Source organism: Nyctibius grandis, chromosome 1, assembly GCF_013368605.1.
Source record: "Nyctibius grandis isolate bNycGra1 chromosome 1, bNycGra1.pri, whole genome shotgun sequence".
NCBI classification, from domain to species: Eukaryota; Metazoa; Chordata; class Aves; order Nyctibiiformes; family Nyctibiidae; genus Nyctibius; species Nyctibius grandis.
Window position 1 is genome coordinate 57,310,758 of NC_090658.1, and position 22,036 is coordinate 57,332,793.

A 22,036-nucleotide genomic window follows, 5' to 3' on the forward strand; every position below is an offset into this window, starting at 1 on the left:
GTCAAAACAGTATGTCAGTTTTCAGCCAGATCAGCATCTGTAACCAGCTGACTGCCCCAGAAGAACTAACGCTACTTAAAAGGAGGGAAGTGGAATATGTAACCCAGAGAAAGAAGAAAGAAGGGAGTAGATCACAGCAGCCTGGAATCACGTTAAGCTGCCATAGGGGCAGATCTTCAGTGCTGTCTTATTCCTTTGGATGTCAGGGAATGAGGCAAGAAAAATAGAAACTACTATTTCAGTTGTAGGCTTTCTGCATTTCTTTGTGCAAATGACTTTTGGAAAGCATTCATAATTAGTGAACATAATTTATTTACACAAATAAGACAGCAGCCTGTTTAATGAGAGTAATTTTTATTTTTTTTCACTCTCCCCACGTTTATGCCTCTTCCCACTCTCCAAACGTGCTTTGTTTCTTAACTGCCATTTCATAAAAATTAAATGCCAAGTCCCTCTTCTGAATCTTAAGCACCCCAGTTAAAATTTGCTAAATCCTGAAAATAATCTGTTGTACAAGCTCTGGGCCAGCTGTCTCTTCTCAGTAGTCTGAGGCAGAGGTAGTAGGACAGTATCTATTCCACTTCCCTCTGACGAGGATGCTGCCTTGTGCAAACCTCCCCTCCTGCCCGCCGTTTGAAACGGGGTAATTTCCACACCACGCCAGCTTCCCTGCTGCAGTAGTAATTCTTGCGATACAACTAACCACGTTGCTGTCTTTGCCTCCTCAGTCTCCATCTCTAACGGGTTTAGTTTTCTGGTCTCTCCCTAGACTTCACAGCACATTTTGAGTAACTTATTTAAATCCCCATTTAACTTTCTCCAAAAACAGCATCTCTCTGACTCAGCCACCGTGCCGCTCACAGTGCATTTCAGAGGGGGAACCTCCGCACACCTAAACCCACCCCAAAGCCAGCCAGCAGCCGGCACAGCACAAGGCCTCGCCTCTCCCTCCCGGCAGCACGCAGCCGGGCCGGCAGTCCGCCCCTCCCGAGCCCGGCGCTCCAGAGGAGGAGTGACCCGTCCCGGGAGCTGCCCGGCAGCTGAGGCAGGCAGCGGCTCTGCCCCGCGCACCCGCACCCCTCAGCGCGGGATGCGGGGGGGGGGCACCCGGGGCCGCCTGTTTCCCGTGAGCGGGCGGCAGGTACCCCGCTTAGCCCGGCGGCGGCGGGGCCCGCGGTGGGCGCTGGCGACCGCTACGCACCCGCCCCACCGCGCCCCCGACTGACTGACAGGCAGACTGACGGACAGACTGACTGACAGACAGCCTGACGGGCCGCGCCGCAGTGCCGAGGCCTCCCAACCACCGCTCCCCGCCCGCGCCCTCACGGGGCGGTGGCACGCGGCCAGAGGGCGCGCCCAGCCCGTGCGGGGCCGGGAAGCTCCACCCACTCCGCGGCAGGGGAAGGGGCGCGTCATGTGAGCACCGCCCCCCCCGCACATGACGGCAGTCACATGACCGGGGAATGGGCGGACGGGGGTCACATGACGTCCCGCTGGTCAGCGGCGCCGCCTGACGTCCCAGGGCAGCCGTGTCCGCCCGGCCCGGTCTGGCCCATGGCACCCCCCGCGCCCCGCACGGCGCCGCCCCGGCACCGCAACGCCGCGCTCGCCCCGCTCCTCCTTCTCCTCCTTCTGTCGCTGCCCCTTGGGCCGGAGGGAGGCGGCGGGGCCGCCGCGGCCCTGAGCGACGCCTACCGAGACCTGTGCAGGTGGGCAGCGGGGGGCAGCCGGCGGGGCGGAACACGCGGCGGCTGGAAAGGGCCTTCCCCCCCCCGGGGAAGGGCTGTAACCGGCGGAGTGCGGGGCGAGGGGTGTCTCCCGTTGCCGGTGTTCCCTCCTACCTTCCGTGGGGCCGCGAGTGAACGACCGGGAGGTGCGGGAGCTCAGCCCGGGGGCTCGGCGGGGCGGGCCCCGTCCCCGGGGCAGCCAGAGCAGGGCTTTTGGTCGTCCGTTCCGGTGAGGGCCAGACCAGGGAGCGCCGGCTACGGCTGGGCGTGCAGGTGTTCCGGGGCAGAAGACCGAGCCTGGTGTGCAGCGAGTGCGCTGCCGGGACGGGGGTTAGCGACGCTGCCCGAGGCTCTTGCGAGGGCTGAGGGGTGTCAGCTGGGTGGCGGCTAGCAGCAGTCCCTGCTGGGACCTCATCTTGCGAGGCTCTGCAGACGTGGACGGCTGCAGGTGAGAGGCAGGGGACCTGCTCTGTTCAAGTCGCCTGTGGTCAGGCCTGCTGGGTTATGTCACTGTATCTGTTCTAGTGGGAAAAAACCCGAAATGATTTGGCTAGGGGCATCGCTTGATAGTCGTCTGTCTACTAAGGATATCGTCAGATTCCATTAAGTTCCTTTTTTTACTTAAGTTATTTTACCAAATAGACCATTTAACTGTGTTAAATGATGAAAAAGGGAAAAAGTAGATTTGCTTGCAAGATTAACCCATGAGGGTGGCAAGAAGTGGTTTTGTCAGATGATCACCCTAATTGTAGAATTGAGACAGAAATGAGAAATGATCATGTGGCATCTGGAGGGAATTTAACTCCTCTGACTCTGAAGATTTTTTTTTTTGGAAAAAAAACCTACCCTAAATGACTTGGTTCTCAAGCAGTTCCTCTTTTGAGAATAGTGTTAAGTCCTGTCAGTGTCTGTGTTGGTTTTGTTGCATGTCTGTGACTAGAGGAATATGTGGGAGTGCCATTGAGAGACATGGCAGTCCCTTTTTGGATGCAAATACTTAAGCTAGTTTCCTTTTGTTACTGGCAAGTAAGTTACTGTTTTGCGCAAGAACTGCAGCATGGGGCTACTTAAACTTGAGTTAGTGGTTTTCATTGCTTGTTTCATGCAGCCTTACTGCTGGTATGCTTGGACAGTCTTGAGAAATAAGAAAAGCTTTAATTCTCTGAAACTTTGTCAAATATCATGGCTTGTAGTGACTGGTTTCGTCATGCTTTCTCCTTTGTTATTGTGTGACTTGCAATAGGATTTATCTTTTTATCTTCTGTGTAGAGGTATCTCCAGGATTGCTGTGGTATGAGCACCTGGGAAAGAATACAGGGAACTGGTTAGATGCAGGAAGTTACTAGTCAGTTTGTTCTCTTTCCCTGTTTTTCCTTCTTCCCCTTATATCTTTCATGTGACAACACAGGAGAAACAAATTCTGGAGTTAGAGGTAATTTTGTGAACTGTTCTTTAAATCCATCTACTTCAAAAATAAAAGAAAGCTTGACAGTTTGGGTTCACCTTCCATGTAACATCGGGCAAGTTACTGTAAAACTTTCCTTCCCCTCTAAAAAATTGCAGGAAATGTTTTCAAGTGTGGTGGTAGAGCAGCAAATACAAACTGCCTCCTTTGCATGCTGTTCTGCCTGATAATCTAGCCTGAATGAGAGATGATTTGATGACAGGTAATGTCTTTGTCTCCTGTGCAAGGACAGGAGTTAGTGCATAACTTGTACAACTTCTAGACTCATAAGTGGAAGGAAAACTCCTTGAACTGCTGTACATCGCGGGATTGCTATTACGCAGAATTTCCAATTTTGGGGTTGTAAGTCAAGTCTATCTTACATTTGATGTTGTCATTTTAAATAATGCAACTGCTACAGTTGACTGTACGTACAGTTCATTCAAACACTGTGTTTTCCGTTGTTGTGGAACCACAGCTGTGCTCTTGTGTGCCTCTGGAAACCCTGGGTTTAGCGTTTAGCTTAGCATTGGTGAAGAAGCATGTGCTGAGTACAGAGAGGTGACCTTTAGGTGAACTTGCTCAGCTCTATTAAGTGCTTCGACATATTTAAGTGGGAAATGTCATAAATAAGTCATTACTGGACTTATTTGCATATGTGCATGGTTGCTTCACACGTGCCTGGGAAGCTGCCATTACAATGGTTTGAATGGTTTCTCAGCACATGAGCTTCCCTATAGCTCTTGTGCACTTGAACTTCAAATTGCTATCCCTTTTCTTAAGCGTTCTGTAAAATGATGTAGTAGATGTGGTTTAGAGTGTAGCACAAAAGACCAAATGTCTTTCGGATGGAGAAAGCTGAACAGCTTGTGGTGTAACTGTAAGGCTGTTACGCATGATGCATATGCAAGAAAACTTTCCTGAAGACATGCAGTGTACATGATGGTTGGAAAAGGTGACAAGTAAGCTAGAGCAGAGCTAAGCACGAGTAGGGATGCATTAAAAAGCTGTTGAAGCATAGCGATAGCTCTGTACCTTGTGCCATTCAAACTCTCGTTTTCTAGAAGGAGAACTTGCTTTGACATAGAAGTTTCTTTACGATACATATTTGTGCTAAAATGTTAGCCACATCTAATAGTGATTTCTGTGGCAAGTAGCACATCTGAGCTGCTAGCTTCAAGTTTGAAGTGGCCATCCTGGAAATTGTTCCTGAGCTTGTCTACCTGTGATCGTGCTGGTTGAACCTGCTCATGAAGAGCTTCAGATGCTAGGTTAATCTCTGCAGTGTTCTGATAGCTGAGGAGCTGCTGGGCACAAAACTGTGTGGACGCATAATCGCGTACAGTTCTGCTTTCCAACTCTGTGGTTGTAGGTTGCCTTGTCTCTGTGCTGGCTCATCTGCGTAACACCCCTTCAGCAAAATGAGCCACTTCGGTGCATTCCCCAGAGACCAAATGCATATTTCTTTGTAACTACGCTTTACAGGTGTTTGGAGCAGGGTGTACTCTTCTTCGTAGCAGTCATCCCTTGGGTAAGAGTTTGAGAACCAAAAACTTGAACGTGATTATGAGAATGGTAGCGATAGTCTTCCTGGTGCTCTGTTGCATTTGAAGTGGTTCACTGGTGCTCAGACCTCAAAGTGGGAACGCATGTGCTGCGACAGCCGTTAGCCATCTGCACCGTGTCTGACTTCGGTGCCTGAGCTACTGATTCGCAACGTAAACTAGACTTGCTTTTCCCTTTCTCGTGTTATTTTTCCCATGAGTTGCTTCTTTGTCAAAAAAATGCAGAGCTTTCTTTTGATCTTGCAACTTGCTGAAAAGTAGTTTAATTTTTATTTTCATGCTGTCGCTTCAGAGTCTTAAAAACAACGCTAGGTAGCTGGAAGGGCTGACTTGCAGGCAAGGTTATTCCCAGTAACTTGTTTGGACCTTGCTTGCACAACTGCTTTTGACAGTGGCCTGGGTTGGTGCTGTCTCCCTGCCGCTCCTGGTGCACAGCCAGAAACCAGTGCAAGCCAGACTGGGAGCTGGCCTGGCTCAGTCCCCTCTCCACACACATGCACACGCACCTGTTGTGTTTGCTGAGTTAATTTTGAGAGAGGGCACTCCCTGGGTCCAGCTTATATTGGGTGCCGGGGCCAGCAAGAGGCAGGGGAGGGGAGAGAAGAGGAGGAGAGCCTGCCTGCCCTGGGAGGTTGACGTGGGAATATATTTCAGGCCTCTAACCATGGGACAGTCTGTGGTTGGGTTTATCTGGAAACAGGCATCATGTGATTTCGGCAAAAATAACTGTTTGACAGTTTTAATCAAGGCAGACGCCACGTTTGAGCCCAGATCTTGAACTGCACCAGAAATGCATGCTTGAATGGTGTCATCTGCAAGGTAGCAGCTGTATTGAGCCCCCTGGGTAGAGGGTGCATCACACCCCGCCCCATGACCAAGGCTGTTGCTTTTCAAAGCTCTTGATATAACAGCTCCCTAAACTAGCTCAACTGCATTGAATCTGGGAGAGCTTAAGCCCTTCAAACAAGATAACTTCGTCTGGCCCTGGTGAGGGGATAATTATGTGAAGCATCACTGCTGGTGGAGGTGAGTGCTGAGCAGCTGGAGGAAGACTGTCCACGTGGCTCAGCTGTGGTCAGGATGGGTGATGTGATTGCCAACAGATTGTTTCCATTACAGGATGCAGTGGAGAGGTCAGCTTTTATCTTATTGGAAAGTAGAGCACATGCAACTTGAAACTATTCCCAGGCACTGATTTGATGCCAGGAGTCTTACTTGTGAGAGAAATAATTCTTGCTTTTGCTGTGAAAGTGTATTTTGCATCTCTCTGAGAACAGTTGCTTAGGCTACATCCAGCCTGCTGTTATGCCCTGTTATGCCCTGCTCCTCCCATTAATTTAAAAAAAAAAAAAGTCCCTTGAACTTCCTTGAAAGTAATACTACTCTGAAACTGCATTAGATTTTCATTTTTGTGTGCCGCTGAAGGTGTGTTTTGGAACATGATTAAACGTGGGATTTCTTATTTCCTTTCTATGGTCTGTTTTGAAGGACTCCTCAGCCTTCCCTGTCCAGGGGCCTCTGAAAGGGCAGAGCGAAGGGCTGGCTTCAGTGTCTGCTTTGCTGCTGTTCTGTAAGCTGCTCATCTTGTTTCTCTGTTGCTTCTGGCATGTGGGTGAACTGACTGGAAGATGTTGATTTCCTCTGTTTCATAACATGGAACTGGGAAAGCGAAACCCTTAATCTCTCATAGAGTGATAATTCTGTTGTGTGAAGGACTTAGTCTCATTCAGTTCACAAACAGATTTTAACTTGCAAGTTCTCTAAAAAAAACCCCACCACACTGAAGAACACCCTAACTTGATCAAAAACTTCGTGCCTTAGTATTATATGTTACCTTTTTGTTGTCTTCCAAAACCAGTCAAAAAAAAAGTATTGGAGCCCTGGGGATTTTTTCAGTGAAATGCTGACTTTCTGGGGCTTTATTGTCAAACAAAATACAATTTCTTCACATGCATTTTCTCCTGGAGATAAAACTGGCTTTAGTCTTAATCTCTTGCTATTTTCAGAGCCCTTAAAGGTAGAGTCAGGTCCTTCTAACTTTTTTGTGTGTGTGTTATCAACTTTTTTCCATAGCTGAACTTTGGTTATTCTGTACTGTAGCTTAGTTCTTACCATCATCCTGCATCAAAATTGTCTTTATCCACTTCAGAAATGCAAGAAACTAGCCCAGAGAACTAATCAATATGGTTGTAAAATGTCAGCTCTGCCTGCTTATGAGGAAAGAATGAGGCTGAAGGAGCCGGGTCTCTTTAGCTTGGAGAAGAGGAGACTGAGGGGTGACCTCATTAATGTTTATAAATATGTAAAGGGCAAGTGTCAAGAGGATGGAGCCAGGCTCTTCTCAGTGACACCCACTGACAGGACAAGGGGCAACTGGTGCAAGCTGGAACACAGGAGGTTCCACTTAAATATGAGGAAAAACTTCTTTACAGTGAGGGTAACTGAACACTGGAACAGGCTGCCCAGAGAGGTTGTGGAGTCTCCTTCTCTGGAGACATTCAAAACCCTCCTGGACGCGTTCCTGTGTGACATGATCTAGGTAATCCTGCTCCAGCAGGGGGATTGGACTAGATGATCTTTCAAGGTTCCTTCCAATCCCTAACATTCTGTGATTCTGTGTAATGGCAAGTATTTGTCTGAGATTGAGACACAGTCCTTGATCCTGATTAAAAAGTAATTTTATTGGTGTTTTGGGTATGACTCAGTACCTGGTAAGTTATTTTTTGAGCCTTATATTATTATATTTGAGCCTTTATATCCCAATATAAAGATTTTTTTTTTTCTGGTTCACAGAGAGAACTCTCTTGTAGTTGTCCATAACTTGTTCCATCCATTAGCAGACTGAAATTAATACGGCTGCTGTAGTACAGCGAAGCCAAGAACCCTGTAATCAGTAATTAAATGGAAAGTATGTGGTATCTTACTGCTGGCTTTTTGAGAGGAGTTCTCAGAGGATTCAACATCTAGAGTAAAGTAGCTGAACTGCTGTTGCCATTTCTTCACCCAAGGACTGGGTTTCAGAGTGGAACATGAGTGGGTTCTTCTCCTGGGGGATCTAATGTCAACTGGTACAACACTTATGAGCTAGAGATTAAGGCAAACAAACGTTATGGGTGAAGCTTCTGGTCAACTTCTAATTTCTTGATAGCTGAGATGGGGGAGTTGAGCTCCCTCTCTGGATTTGGTACTAATCTGTAGATTAAGATAAATGCTTCTATGGGTCAGACAGATGCATTAAACCCCGAGTTGTAAATAATGGGAATAACTAATAAGTCGCTGTGCTGTCCTCGATTTTCTGATATGATGACTCTGTATTAAATCCTACTGAAGTTTCCCCTTGGGATAGATGGGAGGCTGGGGAATCTCTCATGTTGCAAAAACCGATACCATCGAGAGGATGCAGGCTGCTGCCAGCGCAAGAAGAGGTGTAGCTGAGCCAAGCCGACGGCAAATGTTTACTGAGCTGTGCCTTTTTAGCAGAGCTCGGCCACAGCACCGTGCTAGTAAGCCAGGCTGTCTAAAGATCTCCTGTCTCCAAACTAGCTGACCTGGGCCTGCCTCCAGACTGGGTGGTGCTGTGTCATGCGGCTGACCACATCTCACTGCGGGATTAATGCTTTCTGTGGGAGGAAACAAAGCCTTGCTCTGCCTCTGAACTACATGGCATTTAATTTTTTCCTTCTGTTACTCTGATTTATTCTCCATTGTATTTAACCAGAGCTTCATGTTCCTTTATCAGTTTTTAGACAGCTGAGTGTCTAAGGTGGCTGTAGCTGGCTAGTGTGATCTTTAAGTGTGTCTCTTGTGGGTGGCTCTGCTTGCTTTCCAGCTTCTGAAATAATCCCTCAGAAACTGTCCTTTCAATCTTGACATAGATATATATATATATATATAAAAAATGCATAAAGGTCCTAGTAAGCATTATTAGCATCTTGCAGTCTGAATGCTGCGAGAATCTCAACCCCACTTTTGACCCTGAAGGTAGGTGGCTCCACTGCTGGCAGGCAGGATGTGGCTGGCTGTTCTATTCCACTTAGACTTAGCACTTCTGCTGCTGTTATTTGGTATTGATAAAGTGCAGTAGTGTGCAGCCTGCCAAAGATGTTTGAGAAGTTTATCAGACTCTCAAGGAAAAAGGTTCACCACCTGTGATATACCTAGTCAGAGTGGCCTTCACACAGATTTGAGGGGGAAGACTGGGCAGCTGGGTGTTCAAGAAAGGGGAAAATGGACCTGATATACATTCCTCAAGTGGTTAAATCTGTTTTGTTCTTGGCCTCGACACAGTAACAATTATTTCTGGTATTTACAGATATAGAACACGAATATGAAACTCACGTTAGTAGTGCTTTTAGCTTTATAACTTGGTTATTTCAGGGACTGGTGTCTAGAGGATGGCAGTGCAGACAACATGAATACCAACTGACAGGCTTTTTTTTCTTTTTAGTTACACGTGGGAGGCAATTGATGCAGACAAACATGTGCTTTATAAAATAAACTTCTGTTTTGGTATTGAAGAGTGTGGAAGATCAAGTGCAGTCTGTGCATATGACATCAATAAGAAGGCCTATCTGTCCGTAGGTAAGTAAACAAGTGTCCTTTCTCATGAGTAGTTCAGAGTCATGTTAATGGATGGTCTTATAACTATTGCAAACTTTGACATGTTAGCAAAGATTTTTTTTTTTCCTTCTCAGAACAGTGTAAAACTTTATTCTGGGACATTTGGGAAAACATGATCTAATTGCAGATAATCATTTCATAGGACAGGGAAACTTATCTTACGGTCTAGTTAACTGTACTCTAGTGTGAAACTGTGCAAGGCTATCTCAAGTAGAAATAAGTTTATCTACCTGTGGCAGGATATGCACTGTGCACAGCCTTGCTTGAAGCTTGATACTGAACACAGGATAAAGCTTGAGATACAGCTCTAAATTATACCACAGCCTAGCCTGATGTTACATCAACTCTTTGTTCAGAGTCAGGTTACTCTCTGTAATGCAATCTTGGAGTATTGCTAAGCTTCTGGGCTGTTGTCTTTAAGTTGTTACACACAGAAAGGAAGTCAATTACATGCAGTCCTCTGTTTTTGGTTACACTTGTCAAATCTGGTGGCTGCTTCAGTAGCTCACAGATGTCCTTGGTATTCTGAGGAGTGGTGGACTTCTGCATGCTGATCTAAATATGAAACTGGCATATTCCTATACACATGCTTGCACGTGGTTTCATCAATCATCAAGTTGTGATCTGAACAGTATTTGTGTACTTATTTTCATGGATGCTTGTTGCTTTCAAGGTTGCTTCTGTGCTTCAGCTAATGAAACAATAATATATGAATACTGATGAAGAGGTTTTCTGATAGTTGACTGTTACTTCAGTAACAGTAATAGCTTTCTGAAGAGTAATATCTCTTCAGACTGTCTTAGTCCTGCAGATCTGAAGTCTGAATCTAACATACTTGCCAACCTTGCCTTCCAATTGCAGACAGCTCTTATGAGAAGCTATGAGTGTTTGAGTGTGAACTGCAGGAAGATGGTGAGGGGGAAGATGATTCTCGCCTGTATGAAGATGCACAGCCGCTAGTTAGCTCGCCATTAACTGCAGAGATACTTTGTTTCCAGGCTGTGGTCAATCAGTGCTTTTCAAACTAACTACTAGTGTTGTGATGCAGGCTTATACAATCATTGGGTGCATGAGTAACAGTATGTGTCAGTTCATGGCTGCATATTTTTTTATGTAGTGCAGTATATCCAAACTCCAGAGTTTTCTGGGGTGACTGGTTAGATGCATCCGAGTTCAAACTGCAATTGCATGTAGTAGCGTCTTCTACTATGAGGAGCATGACATCTTAGTAGACCGCTTGATGCTGTTAATGTATTTAATTCCTAAAATGTTTAGCAAGAATTTTGTTTCCTGCTGATGTGCGTCTCAACTCATATGCAATTGAGGCTTCAGTTGCCTGTGGATTGCAAAAGAAAGCAGCATCTGGGCATCTGTTTTGACATGCTTTTTTGAGTGAGACTGGAATGTGGGAGGTTGAGGAAGCCTCTTCTCCCCAGCGAAGTGTGAGACCTAGAGGCTTCCGTGGGTTTTGTTCCATGCTTCTTGTGGAAAGAGGAAGGGAGAACAGAGCTGGGAGATAACCATGAGCAGTATCAAATATTCCACTGTATGCAAACCTTGAGTGTCTAATTGCCTGACTGCTACTGGGTGGAAGAGGATTCGGCAACAATCATTAACTTGCTCTTGCAGAGGCTGTTTGAACTGACTCTCAAGGATTAAGCCACAAATCCTGTTCAAGTGGGTATGTTTTTAACCACCCTGTAATAAATTAAGAAATCAAGCATTGAATTTTGCTCTGTTTTATTGGTCAAATTGTCTAAGTTTTGTTCTTGTTAATGGTAAGTCTGAGGCTTATTAGTGACACCTGCCGTGCTAATAGTACTGGCTTAGTTGCATTGGAGCTTCAGCACCATCACGCTGAGTTGAGATCATGCTAATGGAATATCACATCTCTTTTTTGTCAAAAAAAAAAAAAAAAAAGAATTATCACTCTTAATGAGTAAAGAGGAATCTCCTTAATCTACGACTAGGCAGGTGTAGACTCCCAGTGTAGATTCCAGTTACCTGGAAGCTAAGCTGCATACCTGTCTTTAAGCAATCCAGCTAATATGAGATTACTTGCATGCCAAACCTGAGTGCAGCTGAAGGGCTTTGATTTGGGGGAAGAAGGGCAATTTGCCAGCTGATAAACTTTGCTAAGTTATAAGATTTCTTCAAATATGGTCTTAATCAGATCTCTTCTTCATTCTTTCAGAAAGAAGTTTTCACTGCAAACAATAGTTTTGCTGTTAAATATCAGCTATGCAAGTGGTAACAGCTGTAGAGCTGGTTCTGTTTCTTGATCCCAGATTTGATAGGGAATAAGGCCCTATGCTCTGTGACTGTGATCAGTCTGTATCCAAGGGAAGACTTGTGGCTAACGTTGACTGTGTGTCAGTGTGATGTACCAGTGTTGGTGTTGAGACTCCAAAGGCCTCTCCTAGAAACAGCTCTTCAGCCTCATTGATTGACCTTAGAAGTTTTCAGGTATAGGCAAATGCTTTGTTCTTGAATGTCAGTGAGGATGGAAATGACATGGTACTTATTTAACTTAGTGTGACACCTAGTGACTCGCGTGCGATTTAGCTGAACTACTAAAATTAAAAGTGGAAATATTACCATAACTGTTTGTTAACGTGAGTGGTGAAACATGCACTTTGTCCAGCTGCAGTAGAAGGACTGGACATGAAATAATAGCTGCCACCTAAATGCTCCTTCTTCTTTACAACTGATTGGATGTCTTCCATGATTGCCTTTCTCCTTCCAAACAGCTGAACAGTTGAAGGAGTCAGTGAGTAAAAGGTGTGGTGGACAGTGCCTTTGATACTGATTTAGCACAACTGTGTAATATGAAATATCTGATGCTAATTTTTGTGAGCTGTACTAGCTGGTTTTAGTGTGTTCCTTTGTGGAAGGAAGGCACTTCTAAAGCCATGAAGAAACATGAGTGATCATTGAAGAGAGAGCTTGATGATGGTGTAGAAGATGATTGCAGAACTGGTGCTCTGGAAGGAAGCTCACGGGAAGCTGATGGTGTCAGGGCATGGCTCACGAGACTACTTGCTCAGTGAGCAGGGTTGGAAGGAGTCATGTGCCACTGAAGAGATTCTTGCTAAAACTTTTAGTAAGTTCCCAAACTGTTTCTAAACATGCAGGGGGGAGGAGAGCATGCATGTTGGCCTGTAGTAAACAAGATGTACTGACTTAACTTGATTTTTCTTGAATATCAGTTTAACTAAGGAAACTGGAGTTGGCTCACACGGCCTTTGCAACAATGTAGTGTGTTCTCAGAGTTGAGAGAAAACTAATGCTTACAGGACATTGAGGTAAGTCCTTAGATGGTGCTGTCATAAGTTCTCTACTAGTTGGGGCTTGAAATTGTGTACATTTATAACCAGAGAGTTTTTAATCATGTGTACATTTTGTTACTATACATAGTTCTTTTGACTAGAAAGTTGTGTTGGCTTCCTTCTGCTAATCTAGGGAAGAAAAGAGGATGCTTTGCCAGCATCTTCTAAGCAATGATGTGATAAGTAGAAAACTTGCTCTTTAAAAGGGCTGCATGTCATCTTTGTCAGCACCAGTGCTGGAAGTCTTAAAACCTTAAGATAGTCTTTTGATAACAAGAGTGCCAGGAAATATAAAAGGCATGAACCACTGACAGCCTCTGGGTGCCTGGAAGGTGACACTGAACCACAGTGGTGATAACATGCTCCACTGTTGCAGGTTCTCAGCCTGTGCACACGCATATACAGGTTTAGTCTGCACTGCTGTTCTTCTGGGCTGGCACGTCTCCACTCTTACCTTCCCTTGAGAAGGTGGAGGGTTATTGAACAGTCTGTGATATTTGTCACCCTGGTTATACAGGGAGTGCTGTAAATGGCTGCTTAGGTATGAGCATCTTAACTGCGTTACAGGAAGGCACATTAGCATAAGCCTATGTAGCATGAATAGAAGAGCCTGGAGCTGCTGAGGGGATGCTGTGTGGGTTAGCACTGAGTTTCTGTTCTGACTGCCACCATTTCAGCTTTACCTGCAAGTTTGGTGGCTATCGTCGCTTTCTCTCTGCTACAGTTCAACACAACCGATGGTCATCAGAAACAGTTACAAATGGATCTCTTCTCAGTTCCTTTGCAGGACTGGATTGAAAAATAGTCCTGGGGAACTTTTTGGAAAGAAGCCAAATGGTGCTTCTCCTAGTGATGGGCACTGCTTGTTAATAGCCTTGAGTATGGATACCTGTAATGGTGTTTCTGCAGAATATTGCCTTCGCTGTATTTTTGAGGTTCTTTTACCCTCTTCCTGCCCAGTTCATTTACTTCTGCTCCTTTTTCTCTCAAGACTATATGACTTGGGTGTAGTGTAGTTTTGCTTGCCTTGAGTGAGGAGATAAGAGGCTGGGCAAAGTTCCATCAAGTGTGTTTTTAAGATGAAACAACGTCTGGCCTAGGTGCAAAGCTGCTATCTGCAGTGATTTACAGATTTGACTTGCTTTCTCCCTAGTGTAGATATCAACAAAAATGGAAAGGCGGAAGCTGGTCAATACTCACATTTTGTAGCATTCTCTGTAGTTCAACCCAAACTCTTTGCAGAACTAAAATCTACCTGTCAAAAATACTAGGTCTAAAAGGGCTTGGTGCTTAATGCTAACCAAAATAGGTTTGAGCAGGAACATTTCAGTGGCCGGAGCTGGTGCTCATCATGACTTGAAATGTGCTCCCCCTTTCGTCTTCATGTCAGGTGCTGGGGAGGAGAGGGATACACAGTGATGCAGCACTGACCCCAGCCTTCATGCAGCTTGCAAACTGTGCTAGAGGGGATGGGAGCTGCCAGGGGGACGTGCACTGAGGCGGTGGATCTGTATTGGGTTTGTCTGCAGACAGCGCCAGTACAGTGGCTGTGCCCAGGCACCAACAGGTTCTTCATTAAGTAGACTTAAGATTAAGATGTTAGTAGGGCCAACATTGTGCACGTGCAGCCCAGAAAGCCAACTGTATCCTGGGTCGCATCAAAAGCGTGGCCAGCAGGTCAAGGGAGGTGATTCTGCCCCTTTGCTCTGCTCTGGTGAGACCCCACCTGCAGTACTGCATCCAGCTCTGGAGTCCTCAGCACAGAAAGACGTGGACCTGTTGGAGCGGGTCCAGAGGAGTGCCACAAAAATGATCAGAGGGATGGAACATCTCTCCTGTGAGAAAAGGCTGAGAGAGTTGAGGTTCAGCCTGGAGAAGAGAAGGCTCCAGGGAGACCTTATTGAGGCCTTTGAATACTTAAAGGGGGCCTATAAGAAAGATTGGGACAAACTTTTTAGCAGGGCCTGTTGCAACAGGACAAGGGATAATGGTTTTAAACTAAAGGGAGGGTAGATTCAGGCTAGATATAAAGATGAAATCTTTTACGATGAGGGTGGTGACACACTGGAACAGGTTGCCCACAGAGGTGATAGGTGCCCCATCCCTGGAAACATTCAAGGTCAGGCTGGATGGGGCTTTGAGCAGCCTGATCTAGTTGAAGATGTCCCTGCTTATTGCAGGGGGTTGGACTAGATGACCTTTAAAGGTCCCTTCCAACCAAAACTGTTCTGTGATTCTATGATAGACCCTCTCTCATTGTGCTGATGCTATTTGTGTAAATGACTTAAAGGCTAAAAAGCTGACAAATAGAAGGTGGTGGGAGGAAGGAGTGAATTATGGTACTTGAAACTAGTTGGTAACAGTTTTCTGATGGAGTCTCTAGTTCCTAAGGCAGTGACTAGTTTGTAGTGGCAGCTGCTGTTGGGCTTCTTAACATTCAAAGTGTTTGCTAAAACCCTTTGAGAAAGTGGAAGTGTGATTAGAGAGATCAAACACTATCTTAACTTGGATCTAGTCTTCCAAATCACAAGAACTGCAAGGAAGGTCTTCAGCTGTACTGTGTTCAAGGATTGTCTTCAAGTGGACTGGTATGTCTTGTGCTGCTCTGTGCTTGAAATTAGAGCCTGTCTGTTGAGCTTCTGTGAAGGTGCTGTATTATGACAACTGGTTTTTTTCTGTTTTGTGTGTTTGTTTTTTTTTTTTTTCTTTTTAAACCCTAGGTGATGTAAACTTGCAAAAAGTTTCTAAAACTCTTCTGGAGCTCAATACTACACATCCATGCTTGCAGCAAGGCAGTCAGCACCAAATTCGAAGCAACATTAACTTTCTGTGCGGGAAAACACTGGTAAGTCTAAATGTTCTTGTCCTCAATGGAAATGACAAGTACTTGTAACTTGCTTTTTAAGGAGACTTGCTGTACTCGGGGATGTACTAATTGCTGAGCTTCATAGCTTAAGGAAGAGCCAGTTATGTTGTAGTACCACATTAAGGCCATTATCTATTGTGGCTTTCAAAATTCTGTCCTGGTTGAAAATAATTGCAGATCTGCAGCTTAGCTCTGTTCGAGGGCTCTTCTGGGTCTTTAATGTTTTTACAGGGATTGCACTGTAGTATTTTAATAGCAGAATATGGAGGAATGAGTCAACAGTATACAGGGTGCTGTAACAATGAGAGCTATTGTTCAAATGCTGGCTGTGCTCAAGCTGTGGACCTAACATGGCTGTTTAATAGAACAGCATTGAAGAAAATGGCTGACCTTTGTTATGGTTAAGCGTAGCTGATAACAGTAAGCGTTAGGTTTTGTCTGGACACAACTGAACTAACAGTGCTTACATGTCCAGCTGGGCTTCTGGGGAAGTAGTTGTTTGTGAGAATCTGCTTAAAGTGTGAATGGAGATCCCCGAAAAGTTCCTAAGGGCGTGTGTGTATGCAGCTCGCCTCCACGTGCTTTTGTAATTACACCTTCCACACACTTAACTGATACCACAGCTTGGTTTATTCTGTACGGGCTGTCATCAGTTTACATGTTTGTGTATCGAAGATAAGCCTTTATTAGTGCCGCTGTTGGCACTGATGATGCTGTTGCACACCCTCTCTTGGAAATCTATCCAATTCAAACAAAGTGCCAGTGCAGCAGAGATTTCAGTGCTTCTTGTGCAGTTTCAGCAGATGACTCTTTAAACTAAATTAAAAATACTGCTCAACTCTGGCTGTAACACCAGATCATGACGATCTTCAAGCTTCTAGTTAGCATAGTTCCAACACCTGTTCTTCATGTGACCTGGTAAAAGGATTTTATAATAGTGTCTGGAACAACTTGTTTCCAACACTTTTATGGCAGGGTTAAATGGGGAGGTTTAAATATGCTAAAGTGTTTGTAGCTGAGGTGATGGAGGGAGAATGGAAAAATCTGATGGTTGTCTTTCTCGAAGTAGAGATATTCAGTTGAGCATCCAGCCCTGAACTGCAGTAGAATGCTCATCTTGAAATAGATACAAATGTGTATAACATGAGCCTATAAAAGTAAGTAGCTGAGATCAGAGATATTATTTCTGTGTAGCGGAAGAGATTGCTAATCAGTCATCTTTGTAGGATAAAAGACAAGGAATTGGTAAACCATGCGTTTCCTTGCTGTTCATCTATTTATACACATTTGTATTGGTATTTTCCTTTCTAGTAACTCGATGTGACTGATTCTTCTGCCAATATCAGTTGGCATAGTGAGTGCTTCTAAAAGATGTAGTACAATTACTGCATATTAGGACTGGCACATGTTAATTTGAGAATTGGTGCATATGCAGGCTGAGAAGGATTTGGCACTTTGCATCTTCCTGAGTTTACCAACAAAGCTGTTAAATAACAAACTTGTCGTTAACCAGTGCTCTTAAGAAACTGTATGCCCTTGCTCTGTGACATGCTGTATTCTGTTTTTCTGAATCTCTAGAATGAACTTCTTGCTGCCTTCAGGTGTAAAATAAAACTGAAGTCTGGTTTTCAAAGACTTATTTTTTCTCCTTTAAATAGGGTACCCCTGAATTTGTAACAGCAACAGAGTGTGTGCACTATTTTGAATGGAGGACCTTCGTGGCTTGCAAGAAAGACTTGTTTAAACCTATGAAAGAGGTAATCTGTGTACTGTCCATGCAGAAGTTACTCTTCACACATGTGACAATTTTACTCTGACCACCTGCTCCCACCCTAAACAAATCCCAACAACCTCCATAGACCTAACTTTTTCGTAGGCATCTAAAGCATCTGTTGGAAGTGGGTGGAGCTGAGAATTTTAAATAACTCCTCAACCTTTTTTGTCATCTGGATGGTTGTTTATAGTAGAACTCTTCTAAAAGCTAGAGCAGAACAGTCTAACTTTGGATGCCTCATTTTAGTCATCATATCTAGCTTTAAGTCTAGCTTTGAGTATTTGAGCTTCCAGCAGTAAAAACCTTTCCCACGTATTAACTTGGCTTTAGATATGCCTGTTCATAACTTCTCCCTACTTGTGCAATATGGATTGCATGTAATTTTTTTGTTGTTGTTCTAGGTCCCTTGCTATGTGTTTGATGAAGATTTGAAGAAACATGACTTGAATCCTCTCATCCAAGTTTCAGGACACTACTTGGTGGATGATTCTGATGATGATTCCTTGTTCATAAACATCTGCAGGGACTTAGGTGTGAACACTTGCTTGTGTCACCTGTTGGTGTATAAATTTCTAGTAGTGTGGTTCTTTTCCAGTGCCTCAGTTGAGGTTGTCCTATTACCAAAGATCAGTATTTTAGGACTTGCACTATTGTTTCAAGCTTCTTTTGATGATTTGAAGGCTGCTTTCTGTGAGGCCAAGTCTTACTCTCCAACTGTTGAGGTGTTCAGAGGTCTGCCCCTTCTGGATGGGCAAGTACTGTTAGAAAAGTTGGCTTAAAATGGACTGAGTGGAGGAGCTCAGCTTGTCTTGTAGCTGCTTGTGTTTGCTGTCAGATAGGACTGAGATGGTTCATAGCACTTCTTGTGCTCTAAATTTGTTACTTTGGGCTCCAGTTCAGGCCGTTGCTTAGTTCCAAGTGAATGTCCTGAGATGCATCTAAAATAGTGTTTAGGTGCTTGAGTAAGTAATGGTGCATAGCTAGCACTTCCATGTCAGTTGGGAGCTATATAAGTAAGAAATTAAACCAGCAAAATCTCTCATTTGAAGCTTGCTGAAAAGGCTAGTTTAGCTGTATACTCCCACTGTGTTTTTTACTCTGCAGTTAAATATGTGTTTTGTGCCCCTGATAAGGGTTTAATACTTCTAGTTTTAGTGGCTGGTCTATTCTTTTAAAAATTCCATTGGTCTGAAACTTTTTGCTGGTGGCTTTGGTTTAAAAGAAACAAAGGAGGGGAAAAAAACCTTCCCTGTGAGGAGGGGTTACCCATTACTTGGTACCATTTTGGTGTTGTGGGCAGGGGGAAAAAACCTACTTGGCACACTTCTAGAAGTTCTCAAAGCTCTACACATCCAGCAGCTGTACTAGCAACTGGAAACTAGCTGCAGCTACTTCAGCAGGAAGGATGAATTTGCTGTCCAAAAACAGGGCAGCATGAACTTCCCCCTGTATATCACAAGCACTTCAGGCATTGTCTTGCCAGTTTCACATTTTAATGTAACCAGTTTCAAAGGTATTTTTAGAAAAGGGAAAGCAATGAATAATAAGTGAGCCCACAGATAAAATGGCAAGATACTTCAGGTAGAGCAGAGCTTAGAAACTGAGTCCTGTATTCTATTTTCTATATTCTATAACAGGAAGATCAAGTGGAGAGACTGGAAACTGCCCTGCTGGCAGTGCTGCTTGCTTGTTACATGAAGGTCAGGCATATGATGTTGGCCATCCACATGAACAGCTGAAACTTCATGACAAAGACAGGTATGTAATTTTTGTGGTGATACTTCTGTGAACACTTCTCAGTCATCTGGGCTGAGTAGTAGATAAGTCTTCTAAAACTTAACATCAATACCACTTCAGTTTTGAAGCGTTGGCAGAAAAAATTTCTTCAAATACTGTCAGGTCAGAGTGTTTCAGGCATCCTGTTGTACTGCCATAACAGATGAAGTTTTCTCCTTCATTGTGAGAGACACTTTTTTACAGAACTGCAAAACTCTCAGAAGCGAGGGATGATCACTGCTCTCTGCCCACAAGCAGAAGAGCGAGATTTGACTCCATCTGCCTCATGTCTGAGGGCCCACAGGGTAAATGCACATGGCTCTCTGTGGGTTAATGCGCTGTATTTGTCTCACTCTGCTGCTCAGGAGTACTTTAAAAGTTGATGGATGTTGCCCTTCTATATTTTTGCATTAATAAGTTTTTATAGAAGAAATAGAAAAGCAATGCAAGGCTTATTGTTCCTGGTGGTGGCAGAGCTGGGCCTAGGAGAAACTGCTTCCTTGATACTGCTTCTGTTCTGTTTGCTGCCTTTTGTGCTGGAAATGTAGCTTGAAAGAAAAAAATCAAAACAACCAACCAAAACCTGCAACAAGAAAAACCACAGTAAAAAAGCAGCCAAACAACCCAGTGTGGCTCAGGGGACTTAACATGCTGATCTTTATGAGCTTCAGGTCATCTGAGCTTGCTTACTTTGTAGGGTCAATAGTACACTACTGACTTCTGCACTATTTTTTTATCTCAGATGCAAGCTGAAGAAAACCAGCAGAATAAACCAGGTTAATAACAGGGTTATTTCAGTGACAGGGTTGTGAGTTTTCTTTTGGTTTATGAACAGAGTTGTTAGTCCTTCATTGCAGGGCTTTTCACCCCACCACAAAACAAGTAGCTGAGGTGTTCTGTACCAAGGCAGAAGCTTACATCTGAGGAAGCACAAGCTTGTTCTCATATTAAAGTGCAACTAGCACTCTGTAAAAGTGCTTGGTGAGAAAGCTTTATCTTATCCCTGCTAGGACTGAAGAGTTCTTCATTACTTGAGGAAAATTCATTATATGTGCTCGATCAGACTAGGGTGGCCTGAGAAGAGAGTAAGATGATTGTATATCTGTGTCCTAAGGTATAGGGAGGCCAGTTAGAGGTGTGGCTAACCTGAAGGCTGGCTGTCAGCCCTCCGCGAGCTGTTGTTTTCTGCCTGTTAGATTGTATAGAACAGTAATGCTTAGTTGGGAAGTTGTGTTAGTCTCCTTGTTTTCTCATCCAAGTCATCTTGCCACTTGTCTCCTTTTTATCTGATCTGTCCTGGTTGCCTTGCTCCTGTCTGTTTACTAATGCGTTCATCTTGCTTTTAATTCTGGGGGCAGAATGGAAAGAGATTATACATACAGAGGTGGTGAATTATAGGAATGTGGTAAAACATAAGTGATTATTACTTCCAAAAGTTGCAAGAGTGTTTATCACATCTGCTCTCTAGCAGTTTGAGAGCAAAGCTAGAGCGTTCTTGTGACTATCAGCCAAGTTCCCGCTACAATATGGGTTACAAGGCATTGAGCATACTCTTAACTGGGGTGCAGGAGGGTGATGTATTAAGTAATTTTGATAGGACTGACTTAATCTTTATTTTGGTTAACTGTAAGGTCAAAGGAATAAAGACCTCCATAAAAGTGTCTTTCAGGAGCAGGGCTACTTTGGTATATCCTGCCTGGGTATCTAGCAAAAGGTGGATGTTCTTTCAAAAATATCCTTCTTCTGTACGGTGCACAGTGTCTTAACTGTATTTTTGGTTTGCCGTTTTCTGTTTCTAGGCTGGTACTGAGTTATGAGGGAATATACAGTGATACAGAAAAGCCAGACTTCTGCCTAGGCCATAACCCAGCAGTGACGATCACTTTTGTGTGCCCATCAAAGAGGGGAGAAGAGGTAACTTTGTTTTAGTTTGTGTTAAATGATTGGTCTTTAACTTCTGTGTGCATTATCTTTCATTTTTGCTGAAGGCTGAAGGGAACAGAAATCCTCCTGTTTTGCAGCTTGTGAAGAGTGTAGGAATTTAAATAAATTCTAGAAGTCTTTTTGAAGAGTATAAGACACAAACAAGAACTTGAATAAAATTTTCTCAGGGGTGTGTTCTTTCTCGTTTTGGTGAATTTGGTTGTCCTTTTCTGGGTTCAAAGCTTTCCTCTGAGAATGGGACAGAGATAGTACAGTGTTAATTCTTGACCCAGAGCTCTGCTTGCTGATGAGCACTCTTCCATCATCAGTCGGGCTGGGCCTGCTTACAACTGTTGTCTGTAACTTGTTTCTTTATTAATCTGGCCTTCCTCAGGGAAAAAAATAGCTAGCAAGTGTCAGTGCATGGCAAAAGTCTGTCATTTACTAAACAGGCTCATGAACTCCTGTTACCTTAAAGTAAAATGTGTAGTGTTAAGCAGCAGCTCAGTTTTTGCAGGACACGGTTTTAGCCTGGATTCACTGCAGTATGATGATTACTTTGTGATGCCAGGTAATCTAAGCCACCTACAGTCCTTAAATTGGGCCAGAGTGGCTATTGCTAACGCTCTGCCATTTCATATCGTGATGCTTTTGGTTGCACATTAGTGAAGGGGAAACTTCCATCTGGCAAACTTTTGGTTTAACGTTTTGTCTCTCATCTGACCTAGATAGGTACCATACTTCATCCTCACTGCTGCAGAAACAAACTATAGCCCTTTCTCCACTGTCACTTTGTAGTACCTCACTATAGCTATGCACACATGTAGTATGAATAGTATTGCTAATGTTGCTTGTGCCTGTAACTTACTTTACCTGTGTGTCTGCCTGTTGTTTTTGTGGGTAGCAGAAACACAGGTTTATGAAACAAGTTGAGCTTCTAGATGTTTCACTTTAAAGTGAGGAAAAACAAGGCTACCCCTTCTCCCAGAGGTGCAAAAATATTTCACTACAG

At 44.2% G+C, this 22,036-nt stretch overlaps 1 protein-coding gene across 1 annotated transcript in view; it reads left to right on the forward strand.

Annotated features, from left to right (window-relative positions):
* The first annotated feature begins 1,471 nt into the window (after window positions 1–1,471).
* Window positions 1,472–22,036, forward strand: part of IGF2R (insulin like growth factor 2 receptor) — a 61,916-nt gene continuing 41,351 nt past the window's right edge. Inside the window, exons 1-7 of the mRNA XM_068395168.1 lie at window positions 1,472–1,709; window positions 9,184–9,317; window positions 15,406–15,530; window positions 17,210–17,308; window positions 17,727–17,856; window positions 18,963–19,083; window positions 20,901–21,015. Of these exons, the coding sequence (XP_068251269.1) occupies window positions 1,483–1,709; window positions 9,184–9,317; window positions 15,406–15,530; window positions 17,210–17,308; window positions 17,727–17,856; window positions 18,963–19,083; window positions 20,901–21,015 (951 nt within the window). The 5' untranslated portion in view covers window positions 1,472–1,482. The remainder of the gene's footprint in view (window positions 1,710–9,183; window positions 9,318–15,405; window positions 15,531–17,209; window positions 17,309–17,726; window positions 17,857–18,962; window positions 19,084–20,900; window positions 21,016–22,036) is intronic.